The sequence below is a fragment of the Primulina eburnea genome, chromosome 4 (assembly GCF_022965805.1).
Source record: "Primulina eburnea isolate SZY01 chromosome 4, ASM2296580v1, whole genome shotgun sequence".
NCBI lineage: Eukaryota > Viridiplantae > Streptophyta > Magnoliopsida > Lamiales > Gesneriaceae > Primulina > Primulina eburnea.
The window spans coordinates 4,485,509-4,507,478 of NC_133104.1; the positions used below are offsets into that span (position 1 = coordinate 4,485,509).

Consider the following 21,970-nt stretch of genomic DNA (forward strand, 5'->3'; position numbering starts at 1 on the left):
TCTACTCATAGTAAAAACGTGTTTTCTATGCCATTACGATTTTTTTCTAATAATTTATTATCTATCATAATTTATAAATTTGTGTTTGATTTATGAGAGTTTTTTTTAAAAAAGGGTTTTTTTTTGCATTTGAAAACAAAATGAATTGTAGGGGTCAAAGAATAATTTTGTCCAATTTCCAAAAAGAATAATCCCTGTTAAAATGACGAATTAACCCTCACTTTCCTTCTATAAATCAAAAACGACGGTCCTCCATGGAACCTCCATTGCTCGCATTAATTTACCGGAGTTAGGGAGAGAGAAATACATGCACTGTTTTTGACTTGTTTGCATGTATATATATATATAGAGAAGAGAAGATGCTAGGTGTGTTCAGCAGTTCGATCGTGTCGCCCCCGGAAGAGCTGGTGGCGGCGGGGAGCAGGACGCCGTCGCCGAAAGTCACGGCGGATAAGCTGGTGGCGCGGTTCGTGGAGGCCAATCCTTCGGCGGTTTCTGTGCATATCGGGGACGATGTGCAGCTGGCCTACACTCACTACAACCAGTCCGCTATGCAGCCTAGGTACGTCTCGTACTGAAAATTTCCGGAAGTTAGCTAGCTAAATGTAATCAGGAAATTCTTCTGGACTCGGAATTATGATATCGAGATGATGATCTTGCCGATCTTTGTGTAGCGATTGAGCCGTGGTGGATTGGTTTCTCTGTAGTTTTACTGTTTTTTATTATTCGATATCACACCTGGTGTTTGATGCAGAGGAGTTTTTGTCTAAATTATGCTCCTGGCATTTGAAAAAAGTATTCGGATTAATTAGACTGAAATCAGATGTAAAAAGCATATGCTTTTGCAGATGTGGTAGTTAATCTAATAGCCAACCGTGAGTCGTGCCAGTATTCAGCTGTAATCTAGATCGAAGAGAGAAGCTTTTGACTGTTACACTCTTGCAGTTCTGCAGTTGCTGATCTAACTATTGATCTTACCTTCCAGAGTGATATAGGCCAGAATCCAGAAGCGAAACTGTTAACATAATGAAAAATTAAAACAAAAAACTTGTGTTTTTCAATAAGATTATCCTGGGCTGGTGTGATGTTATTGATTGGATGTTTAGCTGAAATTTGAATTACATATTACTTTATCAGCTCCGATTAGTTGAGTTCTCTGAAATCAGGACTATATATTGATTGCTGCATAAATATGGGAAATTTGTTTTAGCTGACTTTAAATTTCAACAAATATCTAGAGTTGGTGATTATTATATCAGAGGTAGGATAGATGCAAAAAAAAAAAAAAGTCGTGGTCCCAACTTTGGAATTTTGTGTCCCGGTTTTATTGAATGATGATTACACGTGTATTTGAATCCAAGGATTCTTATCAAGCTCTTGGATTCTTCTTTTAAATCTAATAAAATCCCAAGGCTTCCTGCTTACACCCATGCCCATTTTCTTTTGTGTAAAAGGCCATTTACTTCAATTGCTTTTCCCCTGTACGAGCAAGGTTTTGAAAATTACATGACAGCCTGGTGCAGATAAGGTGGTTGTAATTTTTGACGTGCATAGGAGAATGAAAGTACTCTACCGACTACGGTCATAATTTATAGCACAAGGTAGATTTACAATTGAATTGAGCGAAAGTCAGATCCCGTGACTTGGTAAATTACCGCGATATAGAAATTTGATTATCCTGTCTCCATTTATCTAGGACTAAGATTTCTAGGCTCCAGGGTAGTAATATCAAGGATCAGACGATTTACCATTCTTGAAGGAGGAAACTTAGTTTTTGTAAAATTCTACATAAATCATTTTTTTTCCAATTGAGAAGAAAGATTGATCCATCTCATCCTTTACTAGATCGGCTCTAGCAAGGCTGTAGATTTTCTTAACTATTGCTTTGTTTGGTGCTAAATGTTTTAGTCTGTTATCTTAAGAATCTTGAACTTGGTCTGGTTGATCATATGGCAGATCATTTGCTGTTAAGGATGAAATATTCTGCTTGTTTGAAGGAGTACTCGACAACTTGGGCAGTCTGAAGCAACAGTATGGGCTCGCAAAATCCGCAAACGAGGTTCTACTAATGATAGAGGCGTATAAGGCACTTCGTGACCGGGCACCTTATCCTCCAAGCCATGTTGTTGGCCACCTTGAAGGGAATTTTGCCTTCATTGTTTTTGACAAATCCACTTCCACTTTGTTTGTTGCTACTGTAATACTCCATCTAATTTCTTAGTTGAAGCTTATTTAATTAAGTTGCATTCACCTTCAAATTTAAGTTGGTGGTGTGTTGACAGGACCAATTGGCCAAGGTTCCTCTATATTGGGGAATCACTGCTGATGGGTATTTAGCATTTGCCAATGATGCCGAGTTGCTCAAGGGCGCTTGTGGAAAGTCACTTGCTTCTTTCCCACAAGGTGAGTGGACAAACATATAAAATTGCAAACCTATTAAATTAGGCAACTACTTTAATGCTTCGAAAGTGATGTTATGCAGCTTCATTAATTCGATGTTCGACACATTTTGTGCATCGATTCGATGTTCACCATGCATTCCATATCGATCTTTGCAACCGATATGCCACCTCTTGTAGCAGATTATCAGGATATGAGACACTGTCTTAGGTCATACGCACAAAACAAGTGATAATCCTATTTAACCATGAACCCGTTTCTTGATTTTTTAGGATGCTTCTTTTCCACGGCAGTTGGGGAACTTAAAAGCTACGAGAATCCCAAAAACAAAATCACAGCCGTTCCTGCTCAAGAAGAAGAAATTTGGGGAGCAAAATTCATGGTAAGATCAATTTTTCATCTCTATTGGTTATACTCGTCTTCTTGGTATATTCTTGGGAGATACTGTTTGATAAGATCCAAGATAACATCATCTGGGGCCTCTAATATATTTAAATGAAGGTGCAGCCTGCAAGGCAATTTAACTAATACGCCCTCATTTATGGCCAAATTTCCTTTTCAGTTGAAAATAAATCCTAGCTCTTCACTGTAGAAAGGCAAGCAAGGTGAAGTGATAATTTAATACGTCAATTTACAAACAAATTATGCACTTCGCACCTACTGATTTATTGTTCATAAAAGTTTTGAACCGATAAATCCCGGACAAACTCGAAAAAATGTTCAAATTCTATGAACAATTGTTCGAAATGTATATTTTACATCTATATGCACACAGTAATCTGGATGGCCCTATCCAGATATTCATTCTTACACGTAGATATAACAAAATGGACAAATTAATAAAAACTGTATTATTGGAACCATATTTAGGATCTATCAGAGTTTTCTGATGTGCATTATACATCCATTCGCTGAAAAATTGACAGATATCCAACTTCTTTAAAGCGTGTCCCTTGTAACCACATATTTCCATTAGCTGAAAAATTGACAGATATCCAACTTCTTGAAAGCACGTCCCTTGTAACCACATATTTTCTCAAATGTATAGCTGATGTCGAGTGTTGCAGGTGGAGGGGTCGAGTCTTCTTGCAACCACTGAATAAAAGATCGAAAGTTTATATTATCGGATACACTGATAATGGTGGGGAACTGAAGGCATAAGGAAGAGCCATGTAAAATAGTGGATTAGAGTCACTTGTTTGCCGTAGTTGACTCGATACTACTTTCTATTAGGCTGGTTGGACGTTGTTTTCAACAGTGTGTTTGAACAGACTTCATTTATGTATAGGTCGTCTTTGTAAGTTCTGTAATAATGTTTGCGACACGTTTTCGAACTCTGGGAAATCAAGAATATAGCTTTTTACTTTCGGTTTTTTCTTTGGAAAAGTTGGTGAAAAATCCCCAATCAAAACATTTTTTTGGGTTCACTCTCTATCCACAAAATTGTGATACTATGTCATACAAAACATGATACATTTCATGTGAAAATGTGGTACTAAAAAAGTATTCAGGGACTGAACACAAAAAAAATCGACGGTTGAAGACTGAAAGTCGATTTTCCATTTTTCTTTTTCTATTGGAGCTTTATTTCCTCATCAAAATTTTGAAATGAATAAAGAAACAAAGTAGTCCCACCACGTTATGCTGTAGACCGGAGAAGGGAAATGAATGACAAAGCTCCAAACAAGCTGAACCCGTTATTTCGACAGCTGATTATTACAATTTGTCTGTTGAATTATTACCCCACGTTGTTTTGAATCCCAAGTGTTCAAGTACGAATTTATTACAAGAACTTTCTACAGTAACTATGTCCAAACCTCTCGGTTCCAATCCAACATCGAAAAAGGAGGATAAAGGAACGTAGCAGAAACTCCACGGTATGCTCAAGCCACAGGACAGATTTCCTCCAAACTGCAGAACAGAAGGTTCATGAAGATAATCAGCTCGAACATTCATTACACACAATGGTTTCGAAAATTTTTACGTTCATTTCGACGAAAGGTTACCTTGTCCCCAAGTGTTCAATTATATCAGTAGTTAGAGTAGATCTTCTTTTACTCTCAAATGCGAGTGAAGCAGCTTTTCTTAACAGAACAGAACCTGCAATACACCCCAGTACCATCGGACTGGCGCCCAGCTTCTCTACAGCGTCAGACTGCCGTGCCCAGGAAAGAAATACTGCAACACTGGAAAGAAAATCAAACACGAATGTGAACTCTTATGGTAACTCGGGGGAAAATTTTGAACTTGTAAGAAGGGAGAATGAGCTAGAATCCGTTTTATCAATCAAACAAAAACAAAACTAAAAAATGAATGATAAGGTAAATATAGCCAATTTACACCACAAGATTTTTTGAATGAAAATTAGGAAAATGTAAAACCTAGGAAATTATATTGCATTAACATGAGAATGCTGAAGATGACCGACGCTTACCTGCCAGAAAGTATATCACCCTGGCCACCACAGCGTCGGGGAGAACCATACAAGTCGACGGCACTAACTGTACAGATGATAACAGATATTAAAATACCTCATACTAGAGAATTTTGAGTTCCACCATAACACAGACAGTCTCACAGCAATGGATCTAACAAGAAAAAGATTTGGCAATACAAAATATGATCAAACCCAATACTCTTGACATGATAGACTGGCGGCTAAACTAAAGCAGACGCGTTCATATAATGGAATTAATGAAGAATGTTAACACCACGAGTCATGAAAAAAAAACTGATAGGACCTGAAATTGTAACAATTGACACTACTTCGAGGAGTGTTAAAACTCCCATAAATTGTAGAAGAGGAGACCAAAAAGAACAAGGTGGGGGAACTGCATAAGAGGGAAGAAAGCTTGGAGAAAGGGCAACTCGCAAATATTCGGTGCCCTCCAAATGTAACGATTTAACACTGACATATTTGTATTTTCTAACATCCTAACCAAAAACAATTTCTACTAATTTTACCTAATTACAATAATCTGTCCAACACAAAACTACTAGTTGTTTGTTATAATTCTCAATCAAAATACGTATCAAAGACACACAATTTTATAGCTCAAAAACCATCATCGTGCATTTAGGAAATATCAGAGGCACTACACTAATAGTAAACTCAAATAAAATGAATCTTTTGGGTCCCACCCCCAATAGGATCCCAATGCTTTGTACCACTTTTATGGCACGACAGATTTGGGGTTAACCCGAGATGAAAGTAGAAAAGACAGCCATGCAGCCATCCAATACACGTTTGAGACTAAGGCATGGATGATGATTATTACACAACCCATTCTTACAAAACAATGAGGACATGTAGCAAAAGCTATATATAGAAGAACTTTAAGCACAAATGAGCACTCAATAAGCTATTAGAGAGTAAAAAAAAAAAAGAGAAGTTAAACACAAATAGAAGAGAAAGGACCACAACATACGCAAGTAGGTATCACACAGAGAAGATGAAGTAGAGGAAAATGAGAAAAAAGTGACTGAATGTAGGGGATTTAATCAAATTTAGTGTTTGATTATCAGTAGAAAGGGCAACAATGAAGTATCATGAAGCCGATTGGAGTTTAACTAGCCCGTTTCACCACCACGACTCTGGATTATAATGACGTAGCTTCCGCAGCCAATTAAGGCCCCATAATTTGCCTATTTACACTTACCGAGTGATTCCTATAGTTTCAACTAATATACAGCATTGAAATGTTAGGGATAGCAGCATCGTTTTCTTCTTTGTTCAGGATATAAATATTTTGTTCAAAGTACCTGTTTGTCCATTGCTGATGTAGTCTGATCCTCCTTTCCTCAAAATCGTCACGCCACCTATTCTGATCAAGAAGAGTTTCTATTTTTTGTTAGTGATAATATGCCACTTCTCATCTCCTAAAATCACCCACTAAAACCATATCTTTTTATTTGATCAATTATAAACGACGCAGATGCATAATAAATCTTGAAGGAGGGACAAATAAAAGGCTTGTAAATAGGCATGAAAAAATTATCACTTACCTATGTTCTATCCTAATAGGAACAATACTACAGAACAACCAAAAACAAGGAATAGTGGGGGCAAGATTACTGACCCTTCTGCAAGAGAACTTAATTGTTTAGTTCCATTATCATCATTTACTTCACATTGTAAAACTTTCTGAACAAGGCGCTTGTACTCATTAACATTTGGGGTCAGGACAGCCAAGGGATAATCACTGACCAGATCAAGAGAATTAGTTACAAGAGAAAGTCCATCCTGAGGAAACCAAAGGAAACAAGGGCAGGTTAAAATCGTCAAGATTTGACAATGGATATTTTGAAGAAATGAATTTGTCTTTTTTAACACGTACTCCATCTATAACCATTGGGATATTGGATTCCTTAGCATGCTTCATTATATCACTCACACAACCCTGCAAACAGACCCGATATCTTTTTATTGGAAACATGAAGCAGGAAATGGTCAAAAAGAAAGGAAAGGGAAGGAAGGGAAATTGTTTATTTCACAAAACACCAAGACTGTATAATGGGTCTGATTCAAAGACATTGAAGTAGAGAACTGGGTTGATTGTAAAACTTCATCATATTCTCTGCCACATTGAAACTCAAGAAGTTCAACTGAAGCAATCACTAGATTAAGTGTTAAGGATTAAAATATATCATCAGACTAGTAAATTAACATCCTGGAGTTATATTATGTGTAAAGTATTTTTCTCTATAACGACGCACCAGGAGAAACGGGTCCCTCCCAAGGCCTGGACCAATTACGAGACAATCAAATCTTTCGATCCACTTATCAACCTCTGCAACAACTTTAGCAGATGTTGATTTCCTATCCTCGTCCCTGAGTAAAGCATTTCATAACCTTGAGGCCACTAAGAAAAGGTTACATGTCGACAACAAAAAAAGAAGATCGATACACTAAACTAAAAATTATTGCTGGTGTAACGTTCACCTAACGTTGTATGATTCCTCAAGTATAGGGTGTACAATTAACTCAGGACTGTAACTTTTAATAACTGCAGCAGCATCCTGTGTGCAGAAAACGTGGGACAAATCTGCACCCTGCAAAACATAAATAGACTCGGTTCGAAATTATGGAATATAATTGTTTTATACAAAAAAGAAACTATTAAATTCCCGAAACTACAGAAGTAACTGAACTTTAGAGGTTAGGAAAATGAAGAAAAGAAGAGAAGACAAAGCAAAGTGAGAATGGACTAACAATTTTTAGAGCTGAAATAGCTGAAAAATATGGGGCACCAGTGTATTCACGACAACCACCGACGACTGCTATCTTCCCTGGTAAGTAGTCAATGCATTCATGTTATGAATCAGGATACATTTACCCAGATAATGAGATCCAACCATAGAGTGGAATGTGAGTAGTCATACATACTCTGTTCAATTTTCCGAAGTAAATAGAAAATAATAAGCTCTGAGTACAAAAAACTCACAGCAAGAACATTTTCACCAAGTCTTAGAGATCATACTACACTTCAAATCAGTAAAAACTGTCCCACACCCCAAGAAATAAACCAAGTGCAAAAAGTGCCAGATCATGGCAGAGCACTAAGTTATAGTCTAACATTACAATCGATCTGGCTTAATGACGATAGATGAAATTTGTTGGATTAGTTACCATCTACATAAGTTCATCGAGACTCCAACAACTTCATGTTAACGTTTCTAATGTTCCATCACTGCTTAAGAATTTAGAGCCCACAAACATTGGATAGTTCCTCTCCTCTCCAAAACAACCAAATAGCTTAAACCGTGATGAAATTGTTTCAAGTTGAAAACAAGGGAAAAAAATTGAAGAATAAGGCCACTGTCAACATTAAAGCACATTGTTTATATAGAAACTTTTCCACTGCAGTTTCCTTTTCTTGCCCTCATACAATTCAATAAATTCTATACACCTTATGTTAATAATAAGACACGCCTAACACCCAAAACATGACTGGGGATTTATACAAAACCTTGCACAAATTAAAAACAAAAATCGAAGGAACAATAATAAACCTGAGCTCTACCCAAAAAATCACACTGAAACTAAAACAATTGAAGGGCACAAAAAACGAAACCCCAAATATGTCTACAGAATAAATACTGCGAAAATTTGGTAGCATCACCAGCTTGGCCTTTATGCCTAGAAGATTCAAGAGACGGAGTAACTGATCTCAAAATGTGAATAGCATCAGGCTCCGATACAGGGACGCCGCCACTCAATAAAGATTGCATTTTAACGGTGGTATCGCAAATATCCTTCTTGTTGCTTGTGTTGCTATATTGTCCTAAACACCTTATCAATAACTGTTGCCTCCTTAATACAGCATCCAACAAACCCACCATAAATTTCCCTCAGAACTACGAGTGCAAGAACCAAGTAGAAAACAAATAAAAAACAGGAATACAGTTGGGTTTCTCGGGTTCGTGTAATATGTTTTATATTTTATTCACGAATAAAAAAAAATGAAGTTTCTCACAAAGTGTCTTGTGTCAAATCAAACGGGAAGAATCAAGAAAGTGATAATAAAAAAAAAAAAAAAAAAAAAAAAGACAGATGCGCAGTGTGTGTTGCGGGGTGGAACTTAGGGATGGCAATTTCCTCCGAATCCGTTGGAGAATCCGATACCCGACTCGAATTAAAGAGGGTACGGAGGGATTTTTAGACTCAATTAAATAATTGGGTAATCGAGTATGAGAATTTTCGGGTTTGGGTATAGAGACGGATTTGATATAATCCGACACACGTCCTACCCGAATATCCGTTTAAATTAATATATAAATAAATATATATATATATATATGTATGTATATATGTATTATATATAGTAATTATATTTATTTATATTAAAGATTCATTTTCTAAATTCAAGTAAATCGATACTTTTTCTTTTTATTTTATATATATATATATATGTATATATATAATAATTATATTTATTTATATTAAAGATTCATTTTCTCAAATCCAAAGTAAATCGATATTGTTTCTTTTCTCTTCTCTTTCACTTTCACTTTTACGTTTCAAGGTTTTATCGCTCTTTTATTTTTCATTCAATTTCTCATCTTCTTCATTGGTAAGTTTATTCCATGTTTGACTTTATTTATTTTTATTAAATTGCATACTTTTGTTCAACTAATATAAACTATTTTTAATATTTTTTATTTTTTTATAAAGTTTACTTTACAAATTTTTATCAATAATAATTTTTCTTATTGTTCATTTAAATAATTTAAATATTCATAACTTCATTGAAGAAATTTAAATTTGAAAATTTTCAATTGTATATGATAATAGGGTATTTGGGTAGGGTATGCGTATTCGATAATCCGATGGATATGGGGATGAGGATGAAATTCAATACCCGATGGGTATGGGGATGGGTATGGGGATGAATTTAGTAAATAGGTATGGGGATGAATGTATCAAATCCGACCCATACCCTACCCATTGCCATCTCTAGTGGAACTTGGAAGTCGTGTATTAAATTTCTTCGGGACACATCGTATACGTTTTGAAGCCTTCTTTACATAAAGAAGCATGTTTTTGTAATTTAATATAATAAATAAATAAATTAATTAATTTTTGAATAATTATTTAATATCATTAATATTATATAAATTTTTTGGATATGTTGGGTGCAATAATTGTCCTTATTTGGTAGAGCGACCGAACCGTGGTGCTTGAGCTGCTGTGCGGTTTAAAAGATTTGAGTTGCATCATTACTACTAGCTATAGCTTTTGGTAAAGCGGTAAGCACTCGGTCCTATAATTGATATCAGAGCCAAGGTCACGGGTTCGATTCCCATTGATTGCAAGGAGTACAATTATTGGGAGGGAGATTGTTGAGTGCAATAATTGTCCTTGCTTGGTAGAGCGACCGAACCGTGGTGCTTTAGCTGCTGTGCGGTTTAAAAGATTTGAGTTGCACCATTACTACTAGCTATAGCTTTTGGTAAAACGGTAAGCACTCGGTCCTAAAGATATATTAAAAAATATTTCTATCAAGATACAATTATTGAAGTTCAATATTTCTATTAAATTAAATTAAATAATAATAATAATTTATGAATAATTAATACATTAAAATTTCATGATGATATTGTTTTAAAAAAATCGAAATATATAATATTATATAAATTTGTATATTTTATTTAAAATGATAGAGAGTAATGATAATTAAATTTATAAAAATAATACAAAATTTATAATCAAAATAAAATAAAATGGTATGACAAAACCAATACAGATACTTAAAAATAATTTATATTTTAAAGATATATCATATTTATTTAAATTTTAAAAATAAAATTGAAAAAAATTTATATTTAATTATGTATTTGTTGTTTTTAAATATTTATTATCGTTGATGAATATATTAATATTGAAAAATTCTTTTATAAAGCTATATTCGAAAACATCGACCTTTTTTTCGAAGGGGGTCAAAATAACCACAAAAAAAAGACTACAGAAGAGAAGAAGATGGCCGGAACGGCGATGAAGAACGCCATGAGATCGGCTGTGGTTGTTGCCGGAGCTCTTTCATTCGGTTACCTAACTCTGGTGTACGGAAGCCAGCACTTTTTAAAGCAACAGAGTGAAGGAGATCCCCGCCAACCCCTCTTTCCTCCCTCTACAACCAGAGATAAATTCGACGATTAGCTATGTAAATGCAGTTTCTTCTCTTGTATTTTAGTACATGTGATGGGTTTTCAAAATGGTTATTATTTACTCTCAGTGTTTTAGCTCATCAATCTTTGTGATTCTTTTTATTCGACTTGATGTATGTTTTCTGCTGATTGGATTTAGTCAAAATTTCTTGATTGTGGAATATCCAGGAAGGGTGTTTGGACATTTTCGCTATGAATTTTGGAGCCCATTTTGGTATGAAAAAGATGGTCATTGGTGTGTAAAGGAGTTGGCCTGGTTAAGAGGAAAGCTATTTCGAAAGAGCTTTGTGTCATTGGATTTAAAATTGACCAAGGGGCAAGGAGTAGTGATATCCTAATGTTTAGATTGGGAATATTAGTTCTCTTTATATAAATGCAACAACACTTTGGAATGAGTTGATGATATGTTGAAATTGTAGTTGATAATGAATTATGTCCTGTTATAAGTCATGGAGAAGATCAATCTCCAACGAGTAGTTTTTTTTATGTGGAAAAGACTTCCTATCTCATGAGTCACTTTGATCCTGTAGAGTCGGTGCTCGATCATAGTATCGTCCATCCATTAAGAACCCGATGCTAGGAGGTAGCTCATTTTGGGTCATTTCCCCTCACCTATTAGTGTACTGTGAAATACTTGTTATTAGTTTTTTTTAGACCATATTTTTCAAATGTTTCGAGAAGAGAACAGATAAATTGAAGATCTTAGAACTAGGAACCTCTTTCTATTAAGTAGAAAGGAAACCAGGTCGAATAAATCAACTATTTCTTCTTCCTACGAGGTTTTTCACCCTATTGCATGTTAACCAAATTTTTATTATGAACATGAGCATCATTATTGATACCAAAACCGAATTAGCTTCGTGTCATGTCATTAATTTCGTTGTGGCGGTTTCTCCGACGAAAGCATTTAACAATTTGGACTTAATCGTCACTATTAGTATACGGTTCGGTTCAGCGTTTGTTGGATTATAAATATATATATATAATATATTGGGTTGTATGTGTTAATGAAATTTCCATGTAAGTGAATTGAAATTTGGGAAGGTGGGTTTGTCACTAATCGGAAAAATAAAGTGATATAAATGAGCAACCGTTCGTCTTTTGTATGGCTGATGTCAGCGTGTATAAATAAGGGATGTGTCAAGGTCAGAAGTTGTTAGAGTAGGTGCCCGTCGAGCCAAGTGTTGGCCGAGTGTTCACAATGAAACTCTATGAATAAGCAGTCTTTATTTTAATAATATTTGAAATTATTACTTTGGCAAATCTTTATCTGTATACTCATGCTAGCTGCATAGATAAAGCCCTTGAATATACAAATAGTAGAAAGAATATGAGATGCTCATATGATGAGTATCATGAAACTCATATTTGTAATACTGTATATTCTAAACGGTTCCTAGTCGATTCAGCCGCCACTAAGAAGGATATAGGCCGCTCGAGTTAGAGACTAGTATCTGCGATGTGAGTACCATGTTTCATTGGTAGGGGACATTGTGATGTCCGAACATGCAGATAGGTGCTCCTTGTAGAGTGCACTGAACAACCCTCCATAAAAGGACTTTCCAAGTGGTTCTCACTTATCGAGTGGAAAAGTCCTGGTTTATGGTTGTACAGAATTAGTCCTTATGACCCGGGACAACATTGAGACTCTATGTGCTAGAATTACACTTTGACTTGTTTACCGACTCTCATGGAGTCATCAGGTGGCAAGGTTGGGTGTTCTGTCGAAACACATAGGAGTCGATGCATTGTAGTCGGGGATTCACCGCTTACCTTCGGGTATGGATATCCTATGTGTTATCATGTGTATGTAGATCGAAATCTCTGGCCAGAGTATGGTTGTAATTATGAAAGGTGTTTCATAGATTACACCATCGATGCAACTACGACATGACACATAGTATCGATTCATTGACAACTCTCGATAAACCAATGGTTGTCGAATCGATCGGGATATATGAGTTGAAGGGACCGTACTGTACGCTAACCATAATTGAATGGTTCTTGCAGGCACTATCATGTGATACCTAGGGAATCACGTAAGCGATGCTGCTAGGCGTTTAACGTGATTGGTTGGGTACTATCAGACTTGAGTTCTGACGTTCTTACTATCAAGGAGTTGATAAGTAAGAATGAAGCAATTGGGGTATGCTCGAATAAGGACATGTTTAGTCCGAATCACATGGAGATGTGAACCCACGGCTAGTTGTATCAATGAACCATTGAGGGCCACACAAGTACTAGCTTTCTAGATCCCGTTGAGAAGTAAAAATAGTTCAATGTGTTGAACGGCTTATAAATGTGTTTATAAGTGTAAAGAAAAATAGAAGTATGACTTCTATGAGAGAAATATAAATTTTAATTTATGGAAGTGTTCCTAGATTAAAATTTGGCCAAGTGAATAATGTATTTGAAAATTGTGATTTTCATAAACATTATTATGGACTAAATTAAATTAATTCAAGTGTTGAATTAATTAAACACTAGTGGACCTAGTAGAGTCCAAATAATTAAATTAATTCAAGTGTTGAATTAATTAAATTATATTGAGTCTTGTAGAGCTCAATTTAAATTAATTATTTAACTAGTGGGACTTGGGTAAATTCAAGTAATGTTTAAATAGTCTCAAATATGTTTGAGATAATTAAATTTAGTCCAAAGTTTTTAATTTGATTAAAAACTATATAATATACATGCTTGGGAGGTGAAGAGGTGGAGATTACTTTTGAATAAAAAATTGCATGGCATGCAACTTTTTCACTTTTGCTTTTTGCAACACCTAGACAAGAAAATTAACTCATTCTCCCTCTACACACATGTGTGATGGCCGAAACTTGCATCTCATTTTTCTCTCCATTTTCTTCCTTTTGTGTTCTTCAATTTGTTGGAGAAAACACACACTTCTTTTTGAAAAATCCTCATATTTTTCTAGTGCAAAATATGAGGGGATCTTCCTAGTTAGTGGTGGGCCTAATTTTGAAGGAAAGGAAGGAAAGCTTGTAGATCTTCTTCCATTCAAGAGCTAAGGTTTTTAAATCTTAGTTGGAGCCATACATCAACCTCAAGAGGTTGATAGGTATACTTTCTTACACCCTATGAATGTCATTTTGTGTTTTTGTATTTGTTGCACAAGGAAATGGGGTGGCCGGAATTTTCTTCATAAAATTCGATTTTTGTGCTTCCGTTGCGTTTCCGGCCACCGTAACCGGTCCGCTTTCAAGTGGTATCCGAGCTATGGTTACGTTTTTGTGTAGCAAATACAATATATATTATGTTGAGATCGATTTCTAACCGCATGAGTGTGTTTTTGCAACAAATCGAGGGCCGTTTTTGGGGAAAATTCGGGCAGCAAGTTGCTGCCCGTGTCAGGCAGCTCGGGCAGCCCGAGGGGCTGCCCGTTTCGGGCAGCTAGGGCAGCCCGAGGGGCTGCCCGAACAGCCCCATCATTTTAAATAAAAAAAAAAAAAATTTTTTTTGGTAAGTTGGCCGGAATCCGGCGACGGAGCTCCGGCGACGGCAATGACGACTAGGGTTTTCAAAATGTGTTTTGAAATATCAAAGTGTCATGGGCCTTGAATTGTTGGGCCATTGGATGGCTAACATGTTTGTGATTTTAAATGGGCCAAAATGTTTTTGGTGAAAAATAAGTTTTTGGGCCCTTAAGTTTAAAATTACAAAAGTTGCAAATTTTTCTCATGAAATAAATAATTTAAGTTGGACTTTAATTATTTATAGTAAATGGTGATTTACAAGAAATTCGGTTATAAATAAATTAATTTGAAAGTAGACAAAGGTGTTTGTATACTTTGTTAATTTAGTTTATAATCGTGGCGGTTAGTGATTGGATCAAGATATATAATATTGGATCAATTAATTATTGTGATAATTAATTGATGGTGTATGATATGTGATATTATGCATGAAGGATGATCAAAAGCCCAAGCCCAATTTGCTAGGTGTATGCTAGGATATTTTGTGTTGAATGATTGAAATAATTATCAATTTATAAAGTGGGCTTGGTTTATGGCCCGTTCCCACCCCATGAGATGTATCCCTATTTGCCATGGATATTTATTTGTAAATATTAGTATAGTGGATGATCAAGATTGGAAGATGGTGGCCATGATGATTATGAAGATCGAAGACATGTAAATATTGGAAGCTTATGTAAATGTTGCATTTGCATCCCGTGCATTTACCCTAGGATTGGACCTAGGTCCGTGTTTAGCTCACACGGACCGTTAGTATTGGGGCGATTGATCATCCTTGTTTGTTTACTGTTTATAATATATGCATGATATGTTATAAATAATGAGTATGTGCGTTATTATTATGATAATAACAAAGTTGCATGAATCCGGCAAACATACGATCAAACATGGCGAGCTTTTAAAATAAAATTAATGATGAGACCTTTCAAAATTAAAAACCCTCATTTTGAATAAGATTCAAAATTAATATCAAGCCCGAAAAGGGGAATTATAAATTTGTTTATAATTTCCTTGTCTTCCATCGACAATGGGTGCATGATGAACGCTACCCGTACTCGGGGCTCGGCTCATATTATTGGGGGAGCCTCAGAGTGCCGGAAAGCTGTGACATCCATTGACATGGTGATGTGAACTACGTGGAACTCCCATGATTTCGGCTCATATTATTGAGGGAACTCATGGCGACCGTCCATTAAGGTTCAACATCGATGGGTAAGGCTTGACACGTGAAGATGAACGACGTCATATTATTGGGTCCTAATCAAACGTGAGACAAAAGTTTACGTAGAGGGTTGCATTGTGATGCAATTGGAAACTACCTTTTAGGAATTGTGATTGGCTGATATTATTCGGGATCATAATTCGCTAATTGGACCTTACGTACCTACTGAGGAAAGGAGTTTCCCGTTTTCACTAGAGGGTAGTGAAAGATGTCAAAACAGTGGGAGCAAATATTTATGAAGTATAAGTCCAAACTTCATATCTTACTAAATATTTAAAATAGTCATCAACATTTATCTGTTTTACTTTTCAGTACAAATTGACAATGTCTTCAATGCGCAATTCGATATCTGTAATACTCGACAAACACATATTAACTGGACCTAATTACCTCACTTGGCTAAGAAATTTGAAAATAGTCTTAAATTCGGAAAGGGTAACATATACACTAACTCAGTCGCCCCCTGTTGAGGCTCCGACTGACTGCAATCCTGAGGAATTGCAGGCTTACAAGGAATGGTGTGACCATGACTTAATAGCCAGGTGTTATATGCTGACTTCTATGAACGATGAGCTACAGAGGCGTTTTGAGGGTGCAAAGAGTGCTGCTGACATTCGTTTGCATCTCAAAGAGCTCTTTGGAGAGCAAACGCGTCCTCTTAGGCATGCTACCGTCAAGGAGCTGATCACTTTGCACATGCGAGAGGGGACCTCGGTCCATGAGCATGGCCTAAAGGTGATCGGGCTCGTGGACAAGCTCGTTGGCATGGATCTGATCTTGCCTTCGGAGTTGACCACCGACGTGTTGCTATTATCACTGCCTAGCTCATTTGATCCTTTTGTGGTGAACTTCAACATGAACAAGATGGAACCGACCCTTGAGGAGTTGGTGAACATGCTTGTCACGTTTGAATCCACCATCAAGAAAGAGAAGTTGGTTCTTTATGTGGGTTCTTCATCTGGTACGAAGATTGATCCACATGGGAAGGGAAAGAAGAGTTCTTTCCAACGTCCCGAGAAGAACGTGCCCTTGTTGAGGCAATCTCCGAACCCTGTTGAGGCAGCCAGACCAGTTAAGGCTGACAAGACTAATGATGTATGTCATCACTGCAAGAAGCCTGGACATTGGAGGCGTAATTGCAAAGAATATCTTGCCCAGAAGTGTTCTGGAAACGGTATGTTCTAAATTTAAGTAAACATTTTAATTAACTCTACTTCTTGGGTATTAGATACCGGTTGTGACTCACATCTCTGTAATGGGTTACAGGTGATGGGAAGAAGTAGGTAGCTTAAGGAAGGTGTGACCTTCTTAAGGATGGGCAATGGAGCAAGAGTTGCTGCCAAGGCTATTAAGGATGTTTACTTATTGTTGAACAATGACTTTAAGTTAATTTTAAGAGATGTTTTGTTTGTACCTGTTTGATGTAAAACATTGTTTCCATTTCTATTGTGATAAAAATGGATATTCTTGTTTATTTAGCAAAGGTGTTTGCAACATTTACAAGAATGAATGTTTAATTGGTACTTGAGAACTTGAAAACGATCTCTATAACTTAAAAGTAAAAGATATTCTACTAAATGTCCATTCAAAGGCAGATACCATATGAGATATGGATGGGTAAGCCTCCCAAATATTCTTATCTTAGAATATGGGGAGCCCTGCTTATGTGAAGCAGTTAGTGGGAGATAAATTGGATTGTTGATCCATTTTATGTTACTTTGTGGGATATCCAAGGAATTAAGTTGGATATCATTTCTATCATCCCCAAGAAACAAAAGTGTTTGTTTCTAGGAATGCAACCTTTTTGGGAAAAGGATTTTCTATTGGATAGAAAAAAAGGGAGATGATAGAACTCGAAGAGGTTCGAGAGAAACCCACAATTATAGAACCCACACCCGATGAGCCAAGAGAGGAGATACAAGCTCCTAAAATATCCGAGAGAGTCTCGAGACCACCTATGAGGTATGGTCAGCTTCTTGAAGAGGGCCATGATGAGCCTAACCATGGATGTGATCCATGGACCTTCAAGGAAGCGTTATCTGATGCCAATTCATCCAAGTGACTTGAAGAAATGGAATCTGAGTTGAATTCCATGCATTCGAACCAAGTGTAGGATCTTGTGGATCCACTTGTGGGAACTGTTCCTACAGGGACTTGGGGAGGATGGGAAGGTGTTGACCTTCAAGGCGCGATTGGTGGCAAAAGGATGTACTCAAAGACAAGGAGTTGACTTTGAGGAAACTTTTTCCCAATCGCAATGTTCAAGTCCATAAGGATTTTATTAGCCATAGCTGCATAGTATGACTATGAGATATGGCAGATGGATGTCAAGACAAACTTTCTTAAATGGGGATTTTAAGAAAGTGATTTACATGTCTCAACCTGAAGGGTTTACATCTATCGGAAGTGAGCATATGGTATGTAAACTTCAGAGATCTATTTATGATCTAAAGCAGGCATCAAGGAGTTGGAACCTTAGATTCGATAGTACAATCAAAGAGTTTGATTTACTAAGAATCATGAGGGACCCTGTGTGTATAAGAAGGTCAGTGGGAGTGTTGTGACATTCCTGGTGTTATATGTTGATGACATTCTACTCATTGGGAATGATGTAGGAATGTTGCAATCAGCTGAGATATGGTTAGCGAGTAAGTTCTCGATGCAGGACTTGGGTGAAGCATCTTTTGTATTGGGATACATATCTATAGAGATAGATCGAAAAGATGGCTTGGTCTCACCCAGTCCACATACATGATACCATCGTGAAGCGGTTCTCGATGGATGCGTCCTTGAGAGGACATCTACCAATGTGTCATGGCGTGTCCCTATCCAAGTCTGTCTCCCAAGACAGATGCAGAGATAGTGGCGATGACACGCATTCCGTATGCTTCGGCAGTTGGTAGCATCATGTATGGGATGATATCTACACGTCCTGACGTGAAGTTTGCACTATGTGTAGTGAAAAGATATCAATCGAACCCCGGTCTTCCACAACTAGAAAGCTGTGAAAGACATCCTCAAGTTGTTGAGAAGGATCAATAAGTTGTTCTTGGTCTATGGGGGTAGAGAACTAAAATTGGAAGGCTATACCGACTCTAGCTTCCAAAGCGATATCGATGACTCGAAGTCAACCTCTAGTTTCGTATTCATGCTCAACGGTGCTGCTGTCTCTTGGAAGAGTTCCAAGTAAGACAATAATACGGATTCCAGCACAGAGGCCGAATACACTGCTGCATCAGATGCAGCAAGAGAGGCTGTTTGGATAAGGAATTTCGTCCAAGAGTTGGACGTCATTCCTAATGGAATTGCTCCTATCCCGGTGTTGTGTGACAACACGGGAGCTATAGCTCAAGCAAAGGAGCCAAGGTCTCATCAGAAATCCAAACTCGTATTGAGAAAGTACCACATCCTCGGAGAGATTGTGGAATGAAGAGTAGTGTCTATTGACAAAGTCGGCTCCGCAGATTATGTTGTTGATCCACTAGCTAAGCCTTTACCTGGACCATTGTTCGACAAGCATCGCGAATCAATGGGTTTTAAGCATAAGGGTAGTTGGCTCTAGTGCAAGTGGGAGATTGTTAGAGTAGGTGCCCGTCGAGCCAAGTGTTGGCCGAGTGTTCACAATGAAACTCTATGAATAAGCAGTCTTTATTTTAATAATATTTGAAATTATTACTTTGGCAAATCTTTATCTGTATACCCATGCTAGCTGCATAGATAAAGCCCTTGAATATACAAATAGTAGAAAGAATATGAGATGCTCATATGATGAGTATCATGAAACTCATATTTGTAATACTGTATATTCTAAACGGTTCCTAGTCGATTCAGCCGCCACTAAGAAGGATATAGGCCGCTCGAGTTAGAGACTAGTATCTGCGATGTGAGTACCATGTTTCATTGGTAGGGGACATTGTGATGTCCGAACATGCAGATAGGTGCTTCTTGTAGAGTGCACTGAACAACCCTCCATAAAAGGACTTTCCAAGTGGTTCTCACTTATCGAGTGGAAAAGTCCTGGTTTATGGTTGTACAGAATTAGTCCTTATGACCCGGGACAACATTGAGACTCTATGTGCTAGAATTACACTTTGACTTGTTTACCGACTCTCATGGAGTCATCAGGTGGCAAGGTTGGGTGTTCTGTCGAAACACATAGGAGTCGATGCATTGTAGTCGGGGATTCACCGCTTACCTTCGGGTATGGATATCCTATGTGTTATCATGTGTATGTAGATCGAAATCTCTGGCCAGAGTATGGTTGTAATTATGAAAGGTGTTTCATAGATTACACCATCGATGCAACTACGACATGACACATAGTATCGATTCATTGACAACTCTCGATAAACCAATGGTTGTCGAATCGATCGGGATATATGAGTTGAAGGGACCGTACTGTACGCTAACCATAATTGAATGGTTCTTGCAGGCACTATCATGTGATACCTAGGGAATCACGTAAGCGATGCTGCTAGGCGTTTAACGTGATTGGTTGGGTACTATCAGACTTGAGTTCTGACGTTCTTACTATCAAGGAGTTGATAAGTAAGAATGGAGCAATTGGGGTATGCTCGAATAAGGACATGTTTAGTCCGAATCACATGGAGATGTGAACCCACGGCTAGTTGTATCAATGAACCATTGAGGGCCACACAAGTACTAGCTTTCTAGATCCCGTTGAGAAGTAAAAATAGTTCAATGTGTTGAACGGCTTATAAATGTGTTTATAAGTGTAAAGAAAAATAGAAGTATGACTTCTATGAGAGAAATATAAATTTTAATTTATGGAAGTGTTCCTAGATTAAAATTTGGCCAAGTGAATAATGTATTTGAAAATTGTGATTTTCATAAACATTATTATGGACTAAATTAAATTAATTCAAGTGTTGAATTAATTAAACACTAGTGGACCTAGTAGAGTCCAAATAATTAAATTAATTCAAGTGTTGAATTAATTAAATTATATTGAGTCTTGTAGAGCTCAATTTAAATTAATTATTTAACTAGTGGGACTTGGGTAAATTCAAGTAATGTTTAAATAGTCTCAAATATGTTTGAGATAATTAAATTTAGTCCAAAGTTTTTAATTTGATTAAAAACTATATAATATACATGCTTGGGAGGTGAAGAGGTGGAGATTACTTTTGAATAAAAAATTGCATGGCATGCAACTTTTTCACTTTTGCTTTTTGCAACACCTAGACAAGAAAATTAACTCATTCTCCCTCTACACACATGTGTGATGGCCGAAACTTGCATCTCATTTTTTCTCTCCATTTTCTTCCTTTTGTGTTCTTCAATTTGTTGGAGAAAACACACACTTCTTTTTGAAAAATCCTCATATTTTTCTAGTGCAAAATATGAGGGGATCTTCCTAGTTAGTGGTGGGCCTAATTTTGAAGGAAAGGAAGGAAAGCTTGTAGATCTTCTTCCATTCAAGAGCTAAGGTTTTTAAATCTTAGTTGGAGCCATACATCAACCTCAAGAGGTTGATAGGTATACTTTCTTACACCCTATGAATGTCATTTTGTGTTTTTGTATTTGTTGCACAAGGAAATGGGGTGGCCGGAATTTTCTTCATAAAATTCGATTTTTGTGCTTCCGTTGCGTTTCCGGCCACCGTAACCGGTCCGCTTTCAGAAGTCACATCAGCAAACATCCACTCTCCCCCGGTTTTGCTTTCTGTAGCTACTGCTATCTTCCTGTTCCTACTCGTTCTGCTGATACAATTCAGGTAATATTTCGTTCACCAGTGTAGTGATTTGTGCAACATCACTGCGGGTATGCCCTTTGTATCCTGGGAAACAGACGTCTTGTTGAACCCTCGAAGCACATACCGGAGAGACGAATTTGTTTTAAGGAAACTGTACTTGCTACAGACCTCGGTTTGTTTTTGCTTTTCCTTATACGATACTCATGTTGTAAACATTATACTTATTCCAGTTACTGAGTTTACTTATATGATTTTGTTATTAGCATTTTTGCTAACATTGTTCACCCACGAAACTTTCTCGAAATTTTACCATGAATGTGTTAATTCTAAGCCACCGTGAGGAGTTGAGGGGATGGGACCTGAGAAAAACATTATTGGTTCAACTGTTCAGACTTTAGCATCAATAATATTTTAATTCCAAGAATTTTGCCGATTGCATTAGCTGCTTCCACGACCATTTATGCTTCTATCATG

At 36.9% G+C, this 21,970-nt stretch overlaps 2 protein-coding genes across 3 annotated transcripts; one reads left to right on the forward strand and one right to left on the reverse strand.

Moving 5' to 3' along the window:
• The first annotated feature begins 256 nt into the window (after nt 1-256).
• Nucleotides 257-3,767, forward strand: LOC140830704 (stem-specific protein TSJT1). Its single transcript, XM_073194133.1, has 5 exons — nt 257-562; nt 1,957-2,197; nt 2,283-2,403; nt 2,673-2,782; nt 3,468-3,767. Exons 1-5 carry the CDS (start codon nt 360-362, stop codon nt 3,501-3,503), a joined length of 711 nt encoding a protein of 236 aa, XP_073050234.1. The 5' UTR covers nt 257-359; the 3' UTR covers nt 3,504-3,767.
• Nucleotides 3,768-4,065: 298 nt separating this feature from the next.
• Nucleotides 4,066-8,931, reverse strand: LOC140830703 (ATP-dependent (S)-NAD(P)H-hydrate dehydratase). Of its 2 annotated transcripts, none has more exons than XM_073194131.1 (10): nt 8,523-8,931; nt 7,613-7,689; nt 7,343-7,452; nt 7,117-7,231; nt 6,738-6,800; nt 6,480-6,643; nt 6,163-6,224; nt 4,835-4,901; nt 4,407-4,586; nt 4,066-4,311 (listed from the first exon to the last, which is right to left on the reverse strand). In XM_073194131.1, exons 1-10 carry the CDS (start codon nt 8,740-8,742, stop codon nt 4,284-4,286), a joined length of 1,086 nt encoding a protein of 361 aa, XP_073050232.1. In that variant the 5' UTR covers nt 8,743-8,931; the 3' UTR covers nt 4,066-4,283. The 2 variants fall into 2 exon arrangements, with proteins under 2 accessions (XP_073050232.1, XP_073050233.1); XM_073194132.1 differs by having other exon boundaries at nt 8,501-8,755.
• Between the last annotated feature and the right edge of the window lie 13,039 nt (nt 8,932-21,970).

What these genes read in the sequence shown, in the direction of transcription:
- LOC140830704 (XM_073194133.1), top strand. Translation starts at nt 360, where the DNA reads ATGCTAGGTGTGTTCAGCAGTTCGATCGTGTCGCCCCCGGAAGAGCTG. An exon ending in CCACTTTGTTTGTTGCTACT is followed by an intron (nt 2,198 to 2,282) that starts GTAATACTCCAT and finishes GTGTGTTGACAG; the next exon opens with GACCAATTGGCCAAGGTTCC. An exon ending in TTTGGGGAGCAAAATTCATG is followed by an intron (nt 2,783 to 3,467) that starts GTAAGATCAATT and finishes CGAGTGTTGCAG; the next exon opens with GTGGAGGGGTCGAGTCTTCT.
- LOC140830703 (XM_073194131.1), bottom strand. Translation starts at nt 8,742, where the DNA reads ATGGTGGGTTTGTTGGATGCTGTATTAAGGAGGCAACAGTTATTGATA. An exon ending in TAGGCATAAAGGCCAAGCTG is followed by an intron (nt 7,690 to 8,522) that starts GTGATGCTACCA and finishes ACTACTTACCAG; the next exon opens with GGAAGATAGCAGTCGTCGGT. An exon ending in GGTGATATACTTTCTGGCAG is followed by an intron (nt 4,587 to 4,834) that starts GTAAGCGTCGGT and finishes TTTTCTTTCCAG; the next exon opens with TGTTGCAGTATTTCTTTCCT.